The sequence below is a fragment of the Mirounga leonina genome, unplaced genomic scaffold, assembly GCF_011800145.1.
Source record: "Mirounga leonina isolate KUSES-001 unplaced genomic scaffold, KU_Mleo_1.0 Mir_175, whole genome shotgun sequence".
NCBI classification, from domain to species: domain Eukaryota; kingdom Metazoa; phylum Chordata; class Mammalia; order Carnivora; family Phocidae; genus Mirounga; species Mirounga leonina.
In genome coordinates this window covers 23,981,804-24,002,854 of record NW_023270453.1, presented here as the reverse complement: position 1 = coordinate 24,002,854, position 21,051 = coordinate 23,981,804, and the positions used below count along the sequence as shown (strand labels likewise).

Genomic DNA, 21,051 nt, shown 5'->3' with positions numbered 1-21,051 from the left:
TAGAATCACTCCAATGCCAGGTCCACTCCAAACCAGTGACATCAGCATGGAAGCCAGGTATCAGTAGTTTTTACAGGTCCCCACAGGATTCCACGTGGGAGGAAGGTTTGGGAACCAGGGGCTCAGAAGAGCACTTTGTAGACAGGAATGCTGAGTTCCCCAGGAAAAACACCATGACCAGGAAAGTCTGCCATGGGCACAAGGAGGAAAGTTCCAGCAACATGCTACATAATTGCCATTCCTGAACTAGAAGTTAAAGCTATTAAGAACAGACTAGGGCCACTAGAAGCAGGACTAGCAGCTAATGCTATTACCACCCTGCAGATTATCTCATTTAATCAGATACAGTGTGACGAAATGAGAAGGCCAGGAAAAAGCAGAATCGGAAAGAAAAGCTTGAAAAATGCTTAGCCGAGGAAGTATTTAAGTATCTGAACATGGCTCACCCTCAACTCTACCTCCTTGCCCAGCAGGTCATACAGAGATGCTCCTTTGGAGGTGATTTCAGAAGCAAGCTGCCTGGCTGCTTTCAAATCTGCAATCTGGAGGGAAAATATCAAAACCAGAAACTTCAGTGACAGGTTTTTTGGTTTTTGTTTTTTTAAAGATTTTATTTATTTATTTGACAGAGAGACACAGCAAGAGAGGGAACACAAGCAGGGGGAGCAGGAGAGGGAGAAGCAGGCTTCCCGCCGAGCAGGGAGCCCGATGTGGGGCTCGATCCCAGGACCTGAGCTGAAGGCAGACACTGAATGACTGAGCCACCCAGGCGCCCCCAGTGACGGGTTTTTAATAGACATTCAGAAACAACCAGTTTGGGGCGCCTGGGTGGCTCAGTTGGTCAAGCGTCTGCCTTCAGCTCAGGTCACAATGTCAGTGTCCTGGGATCAAGTCTCCTCAGCCTCCCTGCTCAGAGGGGAGTCTGCTTCTCCCTCTCCCTCTGCCCCTCCCCACTGCTCGTGCGCAGGTGCTCTCTCTCTCAAATAAATAATATCTTTAAAAAATAATAAAAAAATAAACGCTTTGACGGGCGCCTGGGTGGCTCAGTTGGTTAAGCGACTGCCTTCGGCTCAGGTCATGGTCCCGGAGTCCTGGGATGGAGTCCCACATCGGGCTCCCGGCTCAGCGGGGAGCCTGCTTCTCCCTCTGACCCTCTCCCCTCTCATGCTGTTTCTCTTCTCTCTCTCTCTCATATAAATAAATAAATAAAATCTTTAAAAAATAAACAAATAAAAAATAAAAAATAAACGCTTTGTTAGTATCAATTCCTGCCTCCCATCAGGATACTGGACTATTGAACACGTTTTCCATAAGACACATATTTACATCCTGTGGAGGAGTGCTCCCAGGACATCTGGGTCTCTCTGAAAATCCAAATCTCAAGTCAAATGTAATCTTTAACCAGGAACTATAGGAGGGTGAAAGTGACATTCTTCCTGTTTGGACGAGGACACACCAGGGGACCCCGACAATAGCAGGGTGACCAGAGGGGAACCTGAGAGACACGTCTTACTGCAGAACCCTGCCGCCCCCCGGCTCTCCGCCTCTGGACGGCACAGCGCAGGGCTGCTGAGGCTCCCGTGAGTTAACCAGCACACAGCCCCACGGCAGTACCCGGCTCCCCCAAGGGTGGCGGCTGCTGCGAAGACGGCGGCCTCTAGTGTGCAGCACAAGCTTCTTCCTTAGGGTGCGCAGGTCACCCCCACTTCCTTGCATATGGTAACTTCTCCAGAGAACCCAAACATTTCCTTGCTCTGTTCACTCTTCCTCTCTTCAATTCCCACCTTGCTTTTATTCCCAAACCACCAGTAGCACGTCTCCCTCTGCATTCATAGCTGCTGACTTTCTTCCCCTTCCCTTAGTCCTCCAGGGTTCTGCTCCTTCCAGCTCCAGCTCCCTGCTCCCCAAACCATCTCATAGCAGCAAACGTCCCATTTCCTTTGCAGGAGTCTCATCATCTCCCCTGCTTCCCAACCCTGGAGGCCATCAGAGTTCAGTCCCCTAAACTCTTCTCCACTCACACTCCCTCCTAAGCTCCTGGCTGTAACACCTGCTACGATCCGAGGCCGGACACCTCATACTGAACGTGTTCCAACCCAAACTCCCCACCTTTCCCACCAGGCCCGCTCCTCTCACACTCCCCTCCATTTCAGTAAAGGCAACTTCGCCCCTGCAGTTGCTCAGACCAAAAACTTCAGAGCTATGATGGCTAAAACAGTGTGGACTTGCCACACGTGGCCATTTCAATGTTAAATTATTTAAATTTATTTTATTTTATTATGTTACGTTAGTCACCATACAGTATAAATTATTTAAATTTAAATAAAATTTAAATAAAATTATTCGGTGGTGCTAGCTACATGTGGCTAGTGGCTGCCACAGTATGGCATGGATAGAGAACACACCCATCATCACAGAAAGTTCTAGTAGACAGTGTGGCTATAGGATCTTCCTTGCATGGTCCGTTTTCTCTCAACCCACATCCAACTCCACAAGATTCAAATTAGGTTCTAACTCCTGGCCACTTCTTTCCAGAGGAATCTGGATCCTGATTAAAAACCTAGGTGTGATTTCCCCGGCCTGACCACAGGTGATCACAAAGGCTTTCTCCAGCAGGCCTGATGGGGGTGACCGGAGCCCAGGCTCAGCAAGACACTGCAGGCTCTGAAGGGACTGGCAGTCAAGGACTCAGGGCCTCTGACCCCCGCATTCATCATGTGCATTCCTAGCCCCAGGGCCTTCACTCCCAGGTCTCTTCATGGTGGGCTGAGGTCCTCTTCAGCGCCTCTGCCGTGGCCTCCTTGTGGGGGAGCTGGGGAGAAAACCTGCGGACACTCTTCCACTCCTAGTCCTCCCCTACCTCAGGGTGCATAAAACTGTCGGAGGCTTTTGTTCAGAGCTCCCTTGGGAGACAACCCCTTGAAGGGTGTGCCAACTCCTGGGAGAAAAAGGAACAGCGTGGCGGGAGGGAGAGGTGACGCTTCCTCTGCTTTTAACCCCTTGACCAAACCACCACAGTAAGTGATTACAGACTTAACTTGCATTTTTGGCTTGCTGCTTTCATCAAGTCCTCTGATGCGTGGCAGCTCAGCTCTCTCCCATCTCAGCTGAGCTCCTGACATCACCAACCACTCTGTTCAAAGTCACTGTCATCTCTTGCTTTCTAACAGGCCTGCTTGCACCCTCACCCCCCCTTCAGTCTGATCTCAACCCAGCAGCCAGAGGGATCCTTTTCTCATTCTGTCTTACACCTTTAATATGAAGTTTCAAATCATGTACTTCTCTGCTCAAAACACAATGATTTTCCACCTCAAAGTCAACCTCTTTACAGTGGTTGTGCAGGGACCACAGGGCGGGGTCTGTCACCGCCCCCTCCAAGTTCTCACGCTCTCCTCGAATGCCCCGTTTCCTCAAACACACTAAGCACACTTTTATCAAGGATTACCCTTCCCCTTCCACTGCACGGCTTGCTCCTTCCCTCCTTCGGATCTCTGCTAAAGACGTCACCCATCCCATCTCCCTGCTGAAGATACCTGCCACAGCCCTGCTTTACCATTCCCCACACCTTGATCACCTCTGACCTGTCATTCCTTCTGCTTTGTGGTTTAGTCTGACTCCCCCACTGAGCCATAGGAACAGAGGATTTCTGTCCTTGCTGTTCACATCTGTTATCCCCAGCATCTGAACTGAGCCTGGCATATAGTGGGCTTTTGGTAAGTAGTCGGATTAATTTACTGTGACTTCTTTTTGTATCCAAATGCTGATGAGCACAGAATTGACAAAATGCTCTCAGTCAAGGAGTAAGGAAAGAAGCGAAGACATGAGTATCTGACATGTTCCATTTCAGAGTTTAAGAAATACACATAATGTCCCACACTGGGAGCCTTTCATTGTCCTTACCTTTGAGCCAAGATCAAACTTGAATTTGCTGATGTCCTCCTCTCCTATCTTAGAGCCCTCCATCCCTTTGGTCTTCATGGCGTTATAAAGGACAGAGGTGATCTTCAAAAGCTCTTTCACTGCATACCCATCTGCCTGATAAAGCTTCTTAGTATTGAGTTTTATATGTGCCTTGGTGGCCTATTTTCAGACCAAAAAAAAAAAAATAGTGTAAGGCCCTTTCCATGTAAAATCTAAATCGAAACCCATGTAAGTAATTTGCAATAACCTGATTGTATTGAGTCAAACTTCCAAGTGACTCAAGCACTGCAAGTCGGTGTCTAAACTTATACAATCTTGATGGAGAGTTATTTGGTAAATGACAATAAAATTAGAAATCCACCCATCTTTGACGCAGCAATTCCAATCCTAAGAACTTACCCTAGGGATACGGTCACAAAGTGATACGTATAGGTTACTCACTACAGCATAGTTTCAAAGAGCAAAAGTTACAATCTAAAGCCTACCTATATAAATTACATAAATTATGGTATACTCATGAAAGCAATACTACTCAGGTATAAGACAGAATGAGGAAACTGGATATGTATTTGGAAAGTTCTCCAAAAAGTACCATTAAGTGAAGAAAGCAAGATTCTAAGCAGTGGTGTACCGTACGCCACCATTTGTGCAAAAGGAAGGGGACAGAATGTATACTGTGTTTGCTTATCTATGTGTAAAAAACTCTGGAGGATGGAAATGGGGATGAACTGGGTCAACAGCAGACAGGATAAAAAGTCATTTTACTCTATACTGCTTCTTAATTAAGAAAAAACTTTGAACCATGATGTATATTATGTATTCTAAACTAACTAAATAGAATTCTTTTTTTTTTTTTAAGATTTTATTTATTTATTTGAGAGAGAGAGACACAGCGAGAGAGGGAACAGAAGCAGGGGGAGGGAGAGAGGGAGAAGCAGGCTTCCCACGGAGCAGGGAGCCCGATGTGGGGCTCGATCCCAGGACCCTGGGATCATAACCCGAGCCAAAGGCAGACGCTTAACGACTGAGCCACCCAGGCGCCCCAACTAAATAGAATTCTTAAAAAATAATGAATTAAAAACAAAAACACAAAAACCTGTGCTGGCGAAATGCCTCCACAGGAACCTGGTGACCAGATGGGCTTAGACACCGTGAAAACAGCCCCAGCTGGGACTCATCTGTAATGTACTTAATATTAAAATTCCAGCAAATAAATGTCAACTAACCAGGAACTGGGCAATTGCCTTAATGAAGAAAACTCGGTCTTGTTCAGTCTCAACATCGGAAGGGATGTCGGTCTGAGGTTCATACCTTTCAGAGAAAGAGAGAAGACAAGTTAATTAAGTACAAAGTTCACAAAAGAGAAAGGCAGCTGAGAGGATCTGTAACAGCAAGCTCTCTGAGTCCCGGCTAAGGTAGTAAGATTAAGAGAGACTTCAAAAGCAGCATAGAATGCACCCAAGGGAGTGAATCCTCACCTAAGAACAGATTTAAGTGATTTCAAAAATCAAATTTGGGGCTCAGCTTACAAAATTAAATCTCAGACCTCAAAGTTTAATTAAAATAGAGCTATTACTCTGGCTGACAGCCCTTGACCCAGGGCTAACTAGTTAGCTTGAGAAGCAGCAGAGTTATTGGAGTTCTTCGAGTTACTGATGACCCACCAGGGGTCAGCGGACTGCAGCCCTTGGTCTCTTTCTGTACAGACTGCATGCTAAGAAGGGTTTTTACATTTTTAAAGCATTATCACAAACAAAACCCATGAAAGAATATGCAACAACGATCTTATGTAGCCTGCAACACCTATATTTATGATCTCAAAAAAGTTCCCCAACCCTGAATCATATTAGGTTTTTCAGACGAACTGAAATCTGAATCTAAATGATTTCTACTTCAGTATAGTCATTAGAGTGTGTGGACAGATCCCTGTCACTCCCTGATCAAAGTGAGAGCATGAAGAGGAGCTTGGACCAGTGCCCAGTGTCAGCTTCTAACTGAAAAATCTCCTTTTACCATTGCCTGGTATATCTCTTCTCCACAGCACTCTTCAGACTCAACGGATTTTTAACAGGTTACAACTAAGTCTGTCAAACTCAAAATTTATTGAATTCTTCCCTTTGCTTCATCACAATATCCAGTTTCAAAAGGTGGCTATTGAATAAAATAGAGCACTCATTCTTAGATCTTAATAAAGTACATTTCTAACCGTTTCACAAGCCAAAGCAGCACTTCAGACACAAGTCCAAAATTTGGTGTGCGGAAGTTTTCCATAGAGATATGGCGAGGGTATCCCAAGGCTCTCATCATCTCTGTAAAATCTGTCCAAAGATAAAATACAGTTCAGTCAGTTCCCCATCAAAGAGCAACTACTTATTTACTTAGATACTTTCCTTGATTTCCTTTTTTATTCCCAACGTATTGACAGTTTCAGGGACTATTTATCAAGTCTCTAAGAGGGAAAGTAAAAAGGACATGAAAGTTAAAATACATAATCTGCTTCCTGAAAAACATTTAAGTTCAATGCGAGGAAAAAGTGGAAGCTATACATTATAATAGGGTTTAGGGATTGGCTGTGAATAGAATTTCTCTCTTTGATACGTCATTTCTCTCTTGGATATCTTTCTCTTTACCACTCAAAATGAGAAATACCTGGTTTTATAAAATGTCATAAAGAAAAAATATATTGGGGCGCCTGGGTGGCTCAGTCGGTTAAGCTTCTGACTCTTGATTTTGGTTCAGGTCATGATCTCAGGGTGAAGAGATCGAGCCCTGCATGGGCTCCACACTTAGCAGGGAGTCTGCTTCTCTCCCTCTCTCTGCCCAAACACCCTGCTCATGTACAAGTGCACGTGCATGCTTTATCTTTCTCAAATAAATATTTAAAAAATATATATGTTAAATGTTAACAGTGGTTATGTTTAAGGGTGATAGTTGTAGGGCGAAGTTCACCTCTCTGAGTTATTCTGGAGTTGGCTTGTTAATCTTTTTTTTTTAAGATTTTATTTATTTATTTGAGAGACAGAGTGAGGGGCAGAGGGAGAGGGAGAAGCAGACCGCCCCCCCCCACTGAGCAGGGAACCCAATGCGGGGCTCATTCTCAGGACCCTGGGATCACGACAAGAGCCAAAGGCAAACCTTAACCAACTGAGCCACGCAGGTGTCCCAACTGCATTGTATTTAAAGAAACCTTAGAGAGACTGGTTGAACTATACAGCAATATTTAGATTTTTTATAAACCAGAACAAGACACAATACTAATACTAAACCAGAGGTAGTGGTCACTACGCTTTAAGCAAAATGAGAAAATGAACACAACAAACGTTTTTTGCGTTTCCACAACATGCCAAGATCTACGTTTGGTGCGCTTCTGGGCTGTATTTGTAATGCCTGTCCTTGCTCTTCCTGAAGGTTCAAAATATCTCAACAACATTCACAAAAAAGCTACCTGGGCACCGAAGGTTAGGTTAGATCTCACCAGGCAACAGAAGGTACGAGCAAAGGAAAGAGCAAGGGCACAGAGGGCCCTTGTCACTGTTTTCTGGGAAATGTGAACAGAATGATGATCAATAATACAGAATTCTTCCCACCACACAGCCAGGCATTGCCTCCGTACTTCTTCCCATTACGTAGTAAAGTTCTGTTAAATCTGCAAAACGGGGACAATCTGACTACAATTCCTATCATAAACTGCACAAATGTATGGCATTCATATAAGGTCAAAACGTTCAGGGGCGCCTGGGTGGCTCAGATGGTTAAGCGTCTGCCTTCAGCTCAGGTCATGATCCCAGGGTCCTGGGATCGAGTCCCGCATCGGGCTCTCTGCTCCTTGGGAGCCTGCTTCTCCCTCTGCCTCTCTCTGTCTCTGTCTCTCATGAATAAATAAATAAAAAATCTTTAAAAAAAAAAAAAAGGTCAAAATGTTCAGAAATCCCTTTCTTACACCTTCCTTTCAGCACAACTGCATTTAGTGTCCCCTAGCAGAATGCTGGCATCGGCCTGCGAAGGAGGAGAAACCTGTCTCTGCAACACATAGTTGCCACAAACCCTCAAATCCCAGAGGGCATATTTCACACTATGGTGCTCCTATATAGTGTCCCCTATATTTACATAGTAGAAAAAGAGCAATTACTAACTAAAAGGAGTAATCGTTAACGGTGCAATGTCCAGCAATTCGTTAGGAAACTGGCAGTAAAGATCGCGCCCCAGATCACACCGGATTGACAATCACCTGCTACACCTGTGCAGGTGGAGCCAGTTAGCCAAACCGCTTCAGATTCAGAAAATGACGGCTCATAAAAAAACAAAGGATTTTGACTCACACAGTCCCCGGGCTCCAACCGTGCTTTCCACTCAGTTTTAGCTGCGTGACTTAAAGTAAGCTACTTGACCTCTCTGTGCCTCCAAGTATTTCATGTAAGGATCGCACTACCCACCTCACTGTACACGTGAGGACGAAAATCACATACTGAATATAAAACGCCTGGCGTGTTAACAGGTGCCCCCAAAGGAGTAGGAACTAATTCGCTTATCCCCATTCCACTCCCCGCTCTCCTAACAAAGGCACTTGGGTTCCCTTCTCCACAGTCCCTTTAGGAAGGATGAGGCTTTGGAAGTCAGATAAACCAAATGCAAACTCCCGCACCAGCTCCCACCGCCTGTGTCCTTGGGCCGAGTTCCCTGACCTCCCTGCCCGGTTCCTGCTCTATGAATACAGAACACACGGTAGTTCAGAGGAGTCAATGAAATGATGCACACCCATACAACAGGAACTCCCCGGCAGATCGTAAGAACTCAAAAAATGCCACCCGCAACTACCATTCACTAGTCCCCTCCTCGGTTTTGTTCGTTTTTCTGAGCTTTTCACCTAACCCAACTCAAAAGCGGTCTCAGAGTTTTCCAACCCGGTAGCAAGCAGCCCCATGTGTTCATACAAGTCATCTAAAATCAGACAAAATTAACACTTCGGCTCCTCAGCCGCCTAACCACACGCGGCCAGGGGCACACACAGCACCTCCCGCCGGGTCGGAGTGCGGACAAGGGGCGGGGGCGCTCGGCCTGGGGGGCGGCAGCGGCCAGGGACGCCCTGGAGCCGCACAGGCCCGTGCGGGGGGACTCGGGCCGCGGATCCGCAGGGGACAGCGCGCAAGGCGGCCTTACTGCGGAGGTCGCGGAAAGACATCGTGCTCTTGGTGCCCTGCAGCCCGGCGTCTGGGCCGCTCGCCCCTCAGCGCTCATGGGTCTCTATGGCAACGCACCGAGCCCTCGACGGCGCGCGGCGTGGGCCAAACCGGACCGGAGGCGAAGCGGCCCGGGCGCGCGTGTGCGCACGCGCAGGGGCGAGGCGCAGGGGGTGTGCGGAGGATGCCAAAGGAACCTGACCGCAGCGAGGGGTGCGAGCTGCGAGGCATCTGGGTCCTCTTCACACACTTTGCAAACATACATCTGGTCCTGGCGGACACATTGTGAGCACCTACTATGTGCCTGACGCTGTGCTAGGCGCTCTACGTACTGCTTCTCATTTCTTCCTCAACTCCCTAGAATGTACGATAATGTCACGAAGCCGGGTCTCCCTCCTGGGTCCTGTGCCAAGCACATTTCTCCCTGGCATGGGTAAACTCGCTGGTTTCGCGGGCGACCGAGACCCTCGAGAAACCGCAAAGGGATGAAGAGGCGAGGCCGGGGACGTAGGAAGACAAGACCCAGGCTGGCCGCGGGGCGGCGACAGGCGGCCCAGCGGCGACCGCGCATGCGCAGCTCGCTCGGGCTTCACGACAGGCTGGAAACCGGCCCGGGTCCTCGTTCGCCGGCGATTGTCTTGGCAACCCAGGCTCTTGGGGCGAGGGCGTGGCTGCGGGGGGCGCCGGGGAGAGCTGCGCGCGAGACGTGGCCTGCTCAGCTGGATGCTCCCCTGGGGGTCTTCCCTGTCCCGCAGCCACGGTGGGAGGCTGGCGACCGAGAAGGGCTGGGGAGGGCGAAGAAGTGTGGCGACCCGGAAGGGCGGGCCCAGAGGAGGGAGTGCCACCCGCCGGCCGCCCTCCCCCGCTTCCTTGGCGAAGGGACACGCACAAAAACGCTGGGACCTCAAAGAGATCCTGAGCTAGAGCCACACGCACCTGGTCAGTGTGACAAGGGTGGCAGCGCTCTTTAGTGGAGAAGTCTTTCAACAAATGGTTTTGGGACAATTGGAAACCCATATGCAAATAAATGAACCTCCGCCCTTTCCTAAATGTAAAACTTAAAAAGCTGTAGAAGTTTTCTAGAAGAAAGCTTAGGAGAAATATTCTGTGACTATGTTAAGCAAGATTTCCTAAATACACCAGAGGTATGATCCTTAAAAAAAAGGGGGTGGGTGTTTAGGGCGTCTGCCTTCGGCTAAGGTCATGACAGCAGGGTCCTGGGATGGAGCCTTACGTTGTGCTCCTACTCAGCTGGGGGTGGGCGGGGAGTGGGGGGAGTCTGCTTCTCCCTCTCCTCCCCACTCTTGTTCTCTATCAAATAAAATCTTTTTTTAAAAGATTTATTTTTTTAAAGATTTTATTTATTCATTTGACACAGCAAGAGAGGGAACACAAGCAGGGGGAGTGGGAGAGGGAGAAGCAGGCCTCCTGCAGAGCAGGGAGCCCCATGCGGGGATCGACCCCAGGACCCCAGGACCATGACCTGAGCCAAAGGCAGATGCTTAACGACTGAGCCACCCAGGCACCCCTTTAAAGATTTATTTGAGAGAGAGAGAGCATAAGAGGAGAGAGGGTCAGAGGAAGAAGCAGACTCCCTGCTGAGCAGGGAGCCCGGTGTGGGACTCATGCTGGGACTCCAGGATCGTGACCTGAGCAGAAGGCAGTCACTCAACCAACCGAGCCACCAAGGTGCCCTTCAAATAAATAAAATCTTAATAAACAAATAATTTTTTTTTTATAAATTGCACTTCAACAAAATTTAAAACTGTTCTTCGAGACACTTTTAAGAAAATGAAAAGATAGCCCACCATCTAGAAGAAAGGATTCACGAAACACATGTGATAGGAAGACTTGTATCCAGAATACATAATGAACTCTCAAAACTCAATAAAACAATCGAATTAGAAAGTAGACAAAGAATTAAAAGATACTTCACAGAAGAAGATATATGGCAAGTAATAAGCAAATGAAAAGATGCTCAAGATTATTCATCAGTAGGGAAATGCATTTTTTTAAAGATTTTATTTATTTATATGACAGAGAGAGACAGCGAGAACAGGAACACAAGCAGGGGGAGTGGGAGAGGGAGAAGCAGGCTTCCCGCTGAGCAGGGAGAGCCCGATGTGGGACTCGATCCCAGGACCCTGGGATCATGACCTGAGCCGAAGGCAGACGCTTAACGACTGAGCCACCCAGGCGCCCTAGGGAAATGCATATTAAACACAATGAGGTATCACTAGGCAGTTATTAAAATGGTTAAAGCAACAAACAACAACAAAGACCCTTACAGTGCCAAGGGTTTGAAAGGATGTGGAGCAATTTGAACTTTTGTACATCATTGGTGAGAATGTAAAACAGTGCAGCCCCTTTGAAAACTGGTAATTTTTTATAAAATTTAATATACATTTTATATATGGCTCAGCAATCCCACTCCTAAGTATTTGCCCAAGAGAAACAAAAACTCGGTTTCACACAAAAGCCTGTACACAAATAGCAGCTTTATTCATAATCTCCCAAAACTTGAAACCATTCAAGTGGCCCTCGATTTATGAATGGATAAGGAAATTGTGGTATATCCATATAATGGATTACCACTCAGCAATAAAAAAGAAACAAACTGCTGATATACAGAACAATGATGAAAGGCCAAAGCGTTATGCTAAGTGGAAGAAGCCAGACTCCAAAGACTACGTACTGTATAATTCCATTCATATGACAATCTGGATACGATGAGAATATAAAGACAAAAAACAAGTCAGTGGTTGCCAGGAGGAGTTAGGTGCAAAAGAATTTTTTGGGGTGATGGAACTGTTCTATAACTTGATCACGGTGCTAACTACATGATGGTAGGTGTTTCTCAAAACATAGAACTAGGCATTAAAAAAACCCTCAATTTTACCATATCTGAAATTGTATCTCAGTAAGTATGACTAAAAACAAAAAAGGCCTTAAAAAATCAAAACTATTCAATGGCTTCCCATTGCAGTTCAAGTAAAACTCAAACCCCTTAGCTGTGTCTGTTTTTCTTACTCCCTTCCCTCCATCTGCTCTGGCTTGCTTTCCCTGAAACATGCCCACCATTTTCTTGCCTCAGACCTTTGCACACGCAGTTCCCTTGGCCTGCAGTGCTCTTCCCAGCTTCTTCAGATCTTTGTGAAGAGGTCTCTGGACTGCCTACACCAAAGCGGATATTTCCAGCCCCTGCCTGTCACATTACCCTGTTTTATTTTCTTCACAGTGTGATCTGGAAACAGCTCGTTTGCTTGTCTTCTGTGTCTCTGGTCTGGACAGGTAAGCTCCATGAAAGCAGATACCTATTCTGCCCCACTCTGGACTCTCCCCAAGTATTAGTAATAGTATTTGGCACTCCGTAGGTCCCCAGAACGTATTTGTTTAATACCTGACTGGCTGAATGAATGAAGTCGCCTCGCTTTGGTGAAAGGTCTTTGAGGAAAGGCCATACAGTCTGTTTCCTGCCCTCCCACCCCACCCCCATGCTCCGTGCTGGCTGTGATGCCCAGTTCTGGTCTGGCTGTAGGCCAGGTGCTGGTTAGCTCCAGACTTGTGTGCTCACAATAGGCACTGGAAAGCCCACCAGTTCTGCTTTAAGTTAGGGCAAACTCTGAACACTGTCCCTAAAGGGTAGCAGTCCGCTGATCCGTACTGTGATGTAGTTTTGGAATATAGGTGAGGTTGGTGGGGTGAGATTCAGAGCCCACGACCAAGAAAAAATTCTTTAGATGTCTTTGGTGCAAAACGGTGGTTTTATTAAAGAATGGGACGGACCTGTGGGCAGAAAGAGCTGCTGCACTGAGGTTGTGAGGGGTGACTGATTATATACTTGGGAGTTGGGGGAAGTAAGGAAAAGGGAGGTGTCCAAAAGGACTTTCATATGCTTTATGAAGACCTACAAGATACTGGAGGCCTGGCTATTGTCAAGGTTGTTTTTCCTTCTAGCAAGGCATATCAGGTTATTGATATGAATGCTTTTTTTCTTGTAAATCACTAAAACATTTGTAAATTGAGGAAGACTCATGTCTTGCAGGATTATAATCTCCATTTGTTTTTTCCTTCCCTTAGCTTTAGGGCAGACAGGGGTGCCTGAGGAATGTCACACGTATCCCACCTGGGGAAGGGGGTAGGTTTGAGGGGTGTCAGCTTGTGCTCTATCCTCAGCTTGCCTTCTGCTCCCTCATCAACTGTACTCAGCATCCGCTATAGTTGGCAGAGCACAAACGAAGCACTTGGGAGTCAGAGCCTCCTCCCTTGGTTTTCAATTTTTTTAAGTTAATTAATTAATTAATTAATTAATTAAAGTAATCTCTGCACCCAGCGTGGTGCTGGAACTCAAAATCCTGAGATCAAGAGCCGCATGCTCTCCTGACTTGAGCCAGCTGGGCGCCCCGGATCTTAATTTTTTAACAGTTTTATTGACATACAAAAAATGCACATATTTAAAGCGTGCAATTTAATACATTTTGATAAGTATACACATGCAAGAAACTAGAATCAAGACAGAGAACAAATCTTCACCCCTGGTTTTTTGTGCCCCACTCCTCCTACTCCAGGGGAACATTGCTCTGCTTTCTGTCACTGTAGATTTGCATATTTCTAGAGTTTTATATAAATGGAATCATACTGGGGCACCTGGCTCAGTCAGTTGGCTGTCTGCCTTCAGCTTGGGTCATGACCCCAGGGTCCTGGGATCAAGCCCCATGTCAGGCTCCCTGCTCAGCGGGGAGTCTGCTTGTCCCTCCCTCTGCCTGCCGCTCCGCCTGCATATGCTCTCCCTCAAATAAATAAATAAAATCTTTAAAAAAAAAAATACCTGTTCTCAATTCTTTGGGATATAGGTGGGAGTGAAATTACTGTGTCATATGGTAATTCTGTCTGTAACTAGTGGGGAACTGCCAGACTGTTTTCCACAGTGGCTGCACCATGTCCAAGAGTTCCAATTTCTCCACATTTTCATTAATACTTGTCATTTTCCTTTTTTCTTTTAATAGCCATCCTTGTGCGAGTGAAGTAGTATCTCACTGTGGTTTAAATTTGTATTTCCCGGGGCGCCTGGGTGGCTCAGTTGGTTAAGCGACTGCCTTCCGCTCAGGTTATGATCCTGGAGTGTCTGGATCGAGTCCTGCATTGGGTTCTCTGCTCAGCAGGGAGTCTGCTTCTCCCTCTGACCCTTCCCCCTCTCATGAGCTTTCTCTCTCTCTCATTCTCTCTCTCTCAAATAAATCTTTAAAAAAACTTTTTTTATTTCCCTAATGACTAACGATGTTGAACATCATTTCATGTACTTGTTAACCATTTGTATATCTTTTTTGGTGAAATGTTTATTCAAGTTTTTCATTCATTTTTAAATTGGGTTGCCTTGGGGCACCTGGGTGGCTCAGGCGTTAAGCATCTGCCTTCGGCTCAAGTTGTGATCCCAGGGTCCTAGGATCGAGCCCCGCATCCGGCTGCCTGCTCGGTGGGAAGCCTGCTTCTCCCTCTCCCGCTCCCCCTGCTTGTGTTCCCTCTCTAGCTGTCTCTCTCTCTGTGTCAAATAAATAAAATCTTTAAAATAAATAAATAAATAAATTGGGTTGCCTTTTTGTTGAGTTTATAGGTGTCCTTTATATATTCTGGACACTGTACTTATCAGATATATAATTTACAAATACTTTCTCCCATTCTGTAGGCTGTCTTTTCACATCTTGATAATGTCTTTCACAGCACACAAATTTTCAATTTTGATGAGGTCCAATTTATCTATTTTTTCTTTTGTTGCTTGTGCTTCTGTTACCATATCTAAGAAACCACTGCCAAATCCAGGGTCATGAAGATTTACCCCTATGTTTTCTTTAAATAGTTTTATAGTTTTAGCTCCTACATTTAGGCCTTTGTTGTATTTTGAGTTAATGTTTGTATATGGTGTGAGGTAGGGGTCTGATTTCATTCTTTTGCGTGTGGCTATCCAGTTGTCCCAGCACCACTTGTTGAAGGGACTATTTTTACCCCATTTATGGTCTTGGTACCCTTGTAGAAAATCAATTGACCAAAGATGCACGACTCTATTTCTGGACTCTCTTTTCTATTACATTGGTTGAGATGTCTAGCTGTATACCCCTTCCATACTGTTTTGGTTATTGTAGCATTATAGTAAGTTTTGTAATCAGGGAAAAGGAGTCTTCAAACTTTTTCTAAGATTGTTTTTGGTTATTTGGCTTGTAATTCCACATGAATTTTAAGATCAGCTTTCCTGTTTCTGTCTAAAAGGCTATTGAGATTCTGATATGGATTGCATTGAATTTGTAGATCATTTTGGGGAGTGTTGCTTTCTTAACAATGTTAAGCCTTCAATCCATGAACAAGGATTTTTTTGGGGGGGAGTATTTTAGTTATTTCTGTAAGTTTTGTAGTTTTCAGTGTTGTTTTGTACCTCCTTAAATTTACTCCTGTTTTTTGTTGTTGTTGTTGTTGTTCTCTGCTAGTATATAAAAATACAATTAGTTTTTGTGTGTTGATCTTATGTCCTGTATCTAATGAGCTGAACCTTTTTATCTCTACTGGTTTTTATCAGCTCAAATAGGTTTTGTTTTTACATGTGAATTAATGTTTTCCCTATATGAGAGCCTGCCATCTGTGAATGAGGAGAGGTGAAAGTTTAACTTTTGCAAAAACTGTCTCCCAATGCAGTGGTACCACTTTACATTCCCCTCAGCAGTACATGAGAGCTCCAGTTCTTCCACATCCTTATACTTGGTACGACCCACATCATACCCCATTACTTACTTATAGGGCAATGGACAGTGCTATTTTAGAAAAATTAAATGACTTGCTCAGCCACCCAGAACCACCTTCTCAGCAGGTTCAAAGCACTGGCTCAGATCTCACAAGTCTGTGTCCCTAAAGCCTCATTTCCCACCCACGCAGGAGCAAACTGAGACCCCAAGAGGTCACCCAGGAAGTGACTTTCCAGCCTGCAAGAGCTGAGTCTGTTTCGTGTGGCCTGTCCCAAGCCAGAGGATCAGGGACCTCCCCTCGGGTTCCATCCCCTTCCCTTGCCCTCTACCCCCCTGCCCAGCCCTGGGCATCATCCCCTCCCAAAGTTGGGGATCCAGGAAGGCTGGGAGTCTTCCGTTTGACATCACAGAGCTAGTTGCCATGGGAGACCTGCAGACCCAGGCAGGGGAGAGTAGAGCCCTGCGGCACAGGAGGCCCAGCCGCTCCTCCCCCACCACGTTGGCCCTCCATGGAAGCCTTGGTCTGTGCGTTCTCTGAGCTGCGCATAAGAGAAGGTGCCAGGCTGCAAGGAGGAGTGGCAGGAGAAATGCCCTCCTATCCTGACCTGGGCCCAAAGCCACCAGAGTGGCCTCAGGGACGTGCATGCTTGGGAGAGGGGAATGACCACTGGTCTAGGCTGTGTGACCCTGGACTGTGTGATCCTGGACCCACTGTGCAATTTCTATACTGACACCGGAATGCTCTTTCTAGGGTAGGGGGCAAAAAGAGGTGGTAGAAAGGGCTTGAAATCCTGAAAGAGATCTTTGTGTCACGATCTCAGGCTTCTCAGACCTTCCTGTTGGTTGGGAAAGGGAAGAGGAGTAATATGTTGGGTGGGGGTTGGTAGGAGGCAGGGGACTGAGCCCATTTGATGGAAAGGTAGGCCAAGGCTCAGAAAGCCACAGGTGGAGCCCATCACACGAGCTGGTCTTAAAGCATGTGACTATGTTCTTCTTTCTTGGCTGCTGCGGCCTGCCAACCGCCACCCTCCTGCTCTCCCCTCTGCAGATGCAGTGAGCTGGGCCCGAGGACATCCCAGCCACCCTGACACACCACCCAACATCTACGAGGGGGGGCTGGGGGCCCAGCAGCAGCAGTGCCCCAGCGCCCAGGGAAGCAAGCCCAAGAACTTCCGTCTGCGCCACCTCCGGGGCCTGGCTCTCTACCTGCCGGGCCACATGCAGGCTGCTGGCCAGTGTGAGAGCCACTGGTTGGGCCAGCTCATGGCCAGGGGCTGCCTCCCATGGCCTGAGGGCATGGCCTGGCCCCTAGACCTTCCACAGGGGACTCTGGGCCCAGGTAACAGCCACCGCTCAGCCCTTCTGGAAGCTCCAGTGCCCAGGGACATCCTGGGAAATACAGGTGAGCACGTGTCCAGGTGAGGCAGGGCTGGGGACAAGAGGGAACGACTCAGGGAAGGGTTGGCTGGGGACTCAGATGGACCAAGATGGGCCCTTCTTCACTCCCAGTGTTCCGGGATTCCTGTCCCAGCTCTGCACTCAATGAAGGACCTTGGACAGCTCCCCACCATCACCCCTGCCATCCCCAGCTTCAGTGTGCCCATTTATAAAATGAGGGGGTCGTTAGACAAGGGTCCTTCCAGCTTGAACCATCTGTTTCCTTCTTTTCCTCCCTCCCTCATGGGCTCTCTTTCAGGAGAACTGCCCCTCCCTTCCTACTTTGAAGAATGCCAGGTTCTGGGGGTTAGGTTCATAGGATGGCCTGGCAGCCTCCACTTGGGTCCCTCCGAGTGACTTGTTTCTCCCTACTTTTCTCAGCTTCCAGTTCCAGCAAGGACCCAGCCAAGGGTGTCCTCTCCCAGCCTGGTCCCTCTGAAGTCTTGGGGCTCAGGCCCAAAAGGTCCTGGGGGCCCTCAGAGGAGTCCACATGTCCCTTGTGCAAAAGAACCCGCTCTGGGGCTCTGGAGAGACCATAGGGATCTGAGTACCAAGCCTGGCTGTCCCAGCTGGGGACAGGAGAGAAAAGGATGGCTCAGGAGGAGGAGGCAGGTCCAGACAGGAAGGGCTCAGCCCCTACCAGCAGTCGCCCCACACTGAGACACCCCAGCAGCTGCCCAGCACCAGAGCTTGGGCCAGCCTCAGGAAGAACACTCAAGGGCGGGGAGGGAGGAGAAAGTCCTGCGGGAGGAACAGAAAAAATAGAAGCCCTTGCAGCCTGCTCCAGCTCAGGTCAGCCACTTGTACCTGGGAGGCCAGGCTGAGTGGAGATTTAGGCTCCAAGAGGCCGGGGAGCCCTCAGGTCTAATTTCAATAAAAGCCAAGGCCTGCACCTTCTTGTCCCCGGGTCTGTCTATGGTGAGGTCAATGCAGAGAAAGAGCCTCTCAGAGCACCTGCCATCTGTGTTGAGAGCAAAGTTCCAGGTTGATACCAGGGAGGATCCAAGGCGCTCCCAGTGTTGGTTGAGGAGTGAACATCCTCCTCTGGGTGGGACTCCCGGAAGTCTTCCTGGATAGACGATGTCTCAATGGACCTAAATGCAAGGCATGGCATTCTGGCCAAGGCAGCAGAGGACAAACGAAGCAGGCCAGGTGTAGGGAGAGTACCAGGGAAGAGAGCAACTCTCAACCTGGGTGGAAATGTTAGCCTGAACCCCATGCCACCGCTCACTCAGTCTTTGGTTGAGTTCACTGCCCCATGGGGACCCCTGGCTGCCCTGTCCCTCCATGCAGGATGGACACAGCCCTTCTTCCAGCTGGCCTGGACTCCAGGCACACTCAGCTTGGACTTCTCTGTACTTCGACTCTGTTGACATTTGGGTCTGGATCTTTCTGTTGTGGCTGCTGTCCTGTGCATTGTAGGATGTCTCCCAGTGTGACAACCAAGTATCTCTGGACAGTGTCCAATGTCCCCTGGGGGAGGGGGTGGCAGAATCACTCTGGTTGAAACCCCCTGCTCTACATCACTAGACCTCAGCCCAGGGGGGACAGGATGGAACGATCTGGGTTTGTCTCAATGCCCCTCACTGTGTGGCTGACTTCTAGTCCTGGCAGCCCAGGTCAGGATAGGGCTGAGCTGGCCCTACCAGGGGCTCCTGGCAGATCACATGTGATGAAGTCACATGGAGTCACTATGGACACCTGGACAGCTGGGTTCCTTCCAGATGGAGGGGAATAATCCCTCGGGCCCCCTCCCTGCCCTTGTACCCTGGTCTCACAATTGGACATTTTGTAGGTCCCTGGGACAGCATATTCTGGAGACTTTGGTCCCTGGGTAGTTTTCAGGTTGTTGCAAGTGTGGCTGTGGCCTTGGGTGGTGGGAGCCTGAGTTGCAGCATCCAGAGAGCAGCCCTAGTAGGAGGACTGATGAGAGCAGGTGTTGAATGCTCCAGCTGGGACTGGGGCAGGGACATAGCCACTCAGCGGGTCCACCAGATGAGCCATTGGGGGGTGACAAAAAGGGTGTCTCCTCCCTCTGCCACAGCACCTACTGCCCCAGAAGGCCAAGGCCAGGTAGAATGAAGACAGAAGCTAGGGAGGCCATCCCAGGCACTGGGCAGAATCGAGACCTTGCCAGAAGCCACAGTATGTGGTCCTAGTAGATAGAGGCCCAATCCCCTCACTTTTGGATGAAGCTGTGAGGCTCAGAGGGGAGCGCAGACTACTCCAGAGTCCAGATCTCGGGATACCCAGGCTGTGGTCAGTGGCCACTGTGGTGGCCTCCAATGCGTGCATCCCAGTATTCTGGCTCCTATGGTCCCCCTCCGCAACCTTGAACTGGGAATGGCTCAAGGTCTTGCTTGACCAAGAGAATGTGGCAGAAGTGACATGGTGTCACTTCTGGCCTGAAGGACGCCTGGCAGCTTCCAGTGTGTGCGCTGGGGAGGCCAGTCCCACATGATGGGAAACCAAGTCAGTTCAGTGGAAGCCACGTGGAGGGAGCCACAGCCATAGTCACAGCCAAGCTCTGGGCCCTCTTGGAGCAGATCCCTCGGCCCCAGCTCTTCCCTGGAGAGACATCTGCTGCAGTAGACAAGCTGGATCCAAAGAAAACTCGCTAGGCTGACCTCTCAACAGTTCCTCCCTTAACCTCCCAAGACTTTCTTGAAAAACACGCAGAAGAGGCTGAGAGCGAAGCCACAGTCCTAGTGTCCCAGGGACTGGGAGCTGATGTGAAGGAACATCCCAGACAAGCAGACACTTGTGGAAATGTGACTGGCCACCCTGGGGCGCCCCCACTCCACCCTCTCAATAGCCGCAGGGTCCTGCACCAGGCCACCAGGGGTCGGTTTCAGCCCTTGGGACACTGGGTCCTTGAAGCCCGCTGTGGGGAGGCCAGCCCGGGAGGGCACAGCTGTATTCAGGGCAAGGCTCAATCAGAACCCCCATCCCCGCAGGGGCAAGCTGATGCTTGGCCACACAACTGGGCAAGAGCCCCAAGGACTTAGCTACTTACTCCTGACGCTGACCCATTGGCACAGTGAAGACAAATGTTCCAGCGTAAGTAACTTGAGTGTCACTTACCAGCACCAAGGACGCTGCTCGGGGCTCCCTATAGGAGTATCACCTCCCACCCCCACCCCAGGGGCTCCCACACACCCAGCTCTGCAGGTGCCTCAGGCCCTATCCCCCAGGGAGGGCTGTATGGATGATGCCCGACCCTCAGGGAGTGGTACACACGGGCTATGGAGGGGTCCAGGCCTGGGCTACCATTCACGTGCTGAGCAGCTGTGGGGTAACTCGCAGTCCCTGAACCAATTTTCCTCATCTGTCCAATGGAGTGACAGACATGACCCCGTCCCCCCAGAGTGGCCAGAAGCTCCAAGGAGAGGTTGGTGGAACCACCTGGTCCCCGGCTTGGCCCAGCCACGGGCTGGGACACACCTGCGCCCTGCCTCAGGCTCCCATGCTGCGGCCCAGAGTCCCTACCTGACAATGGTGTTGAGTCCCCCCCGTGGAACCTTTTCTAAGCCAGGACAGTGTAGGACCGGGCCCCAGCTAAGGCCAAGAGCTGCGCAGAGACCCCTAAACTGCAGGCGGCTGCTGAGGACCTTCTGATCTCAGAGCCTGGTCATGCTGCTCAGCCCTAGAAGCTCTTCCCCACAACTGCATTCTTTGGCGAATTACGCAAAAACAATCGGCCCTTTCAGCTGGAAGCCATCCTTGGAACTTGACAGTGGACAAGCAGTTCCTGAGCTGCCCTCAGCCACCAGGGCTGAGTCCACTGG

General features: G+C 48.8%; 2 protein-coding genes across 8 annotated transcripts in view; one reads left to right on the top strand and one right to left on the bottom strand.

Annotated features, from left to right (window-relative positions):
- CLUAP1 (clusterin associated protein 1) overlaps positions 1-21,051 on the bottom strand; it is a 73,649-nt gene that overhangs the window by 25,849 nt on the left and 26,749 nt on the right. For 2 of the 7 annotated variants that reach the window (XM_035022118.1, XM_035022117.1), the window contains exons 2-5: positions 6,128-6,239; positions 5,148-5,232; positions 3,901-4,080; positions 447-542 (exon numbers count right to left, since the gene is read on the bottom strand). In XM_035022118.1, coding sequence (XP_034878009.1) covers positions 447-542; positions 3,901-4,080; positions 5,148-5,232; positions 6,128-6,228 — 462 coding nt within the window. In that variant the 5' untranslated portion in view covers positions 6,229-6,239. Of the gene's footprint in view, positions 1-446; positions 543-3,900; positions 4,081-5,147; positions 5,233-6,127; positions 6,240-9,078; positions 9,170-9,395; positions 9,411-21,051 lie in introns of those variants that run through there. The other 5 variants (XM_035022119.1, XM_035022123.1, XM_035022116.1 and 2 more) reach the window with 5 other exon arrangements.
- On the top strand, positions 16,248-17,802 carry CUNH16orf90 (chromosome unknown C16orf90 homolog). Its single transcript, XM_035022476.1, has 3 exons — positions 16,248-16,347; positions 16,803-17,228; positions 17,645-17,802. Exons 1-3 carry the CDS (start codon positions 16,248-16,250, stop codon positions 17,800-17,802), a joined length of 684 nt encoding a protein of 227 aa, XP_034878367.1.

Coding starts and splice junctions, on each gene's coding strand:
- CUNH16orf90 (XM_035022476.1), top strand. CDS start 16,248: ATGGGAGACCTGCAGACCCAGGCAGGGGAGAGTAGAGCCCTGCGGCAC. Junction 16,348..16,802: donor GGCCCTCCATGGAAGCCTTG/GTCTGTGCGTTC, acceptor CTGGTCTTAAAG/CATGTGACTATGTTCTTCTT. Junction 17,229..17,644: donor GGACATCCTGGGAAATACAG/GTGAGCACGTGT, acceptor TACTTTTCTCAG/CTTCCAGTTCCAGCAAGGAC.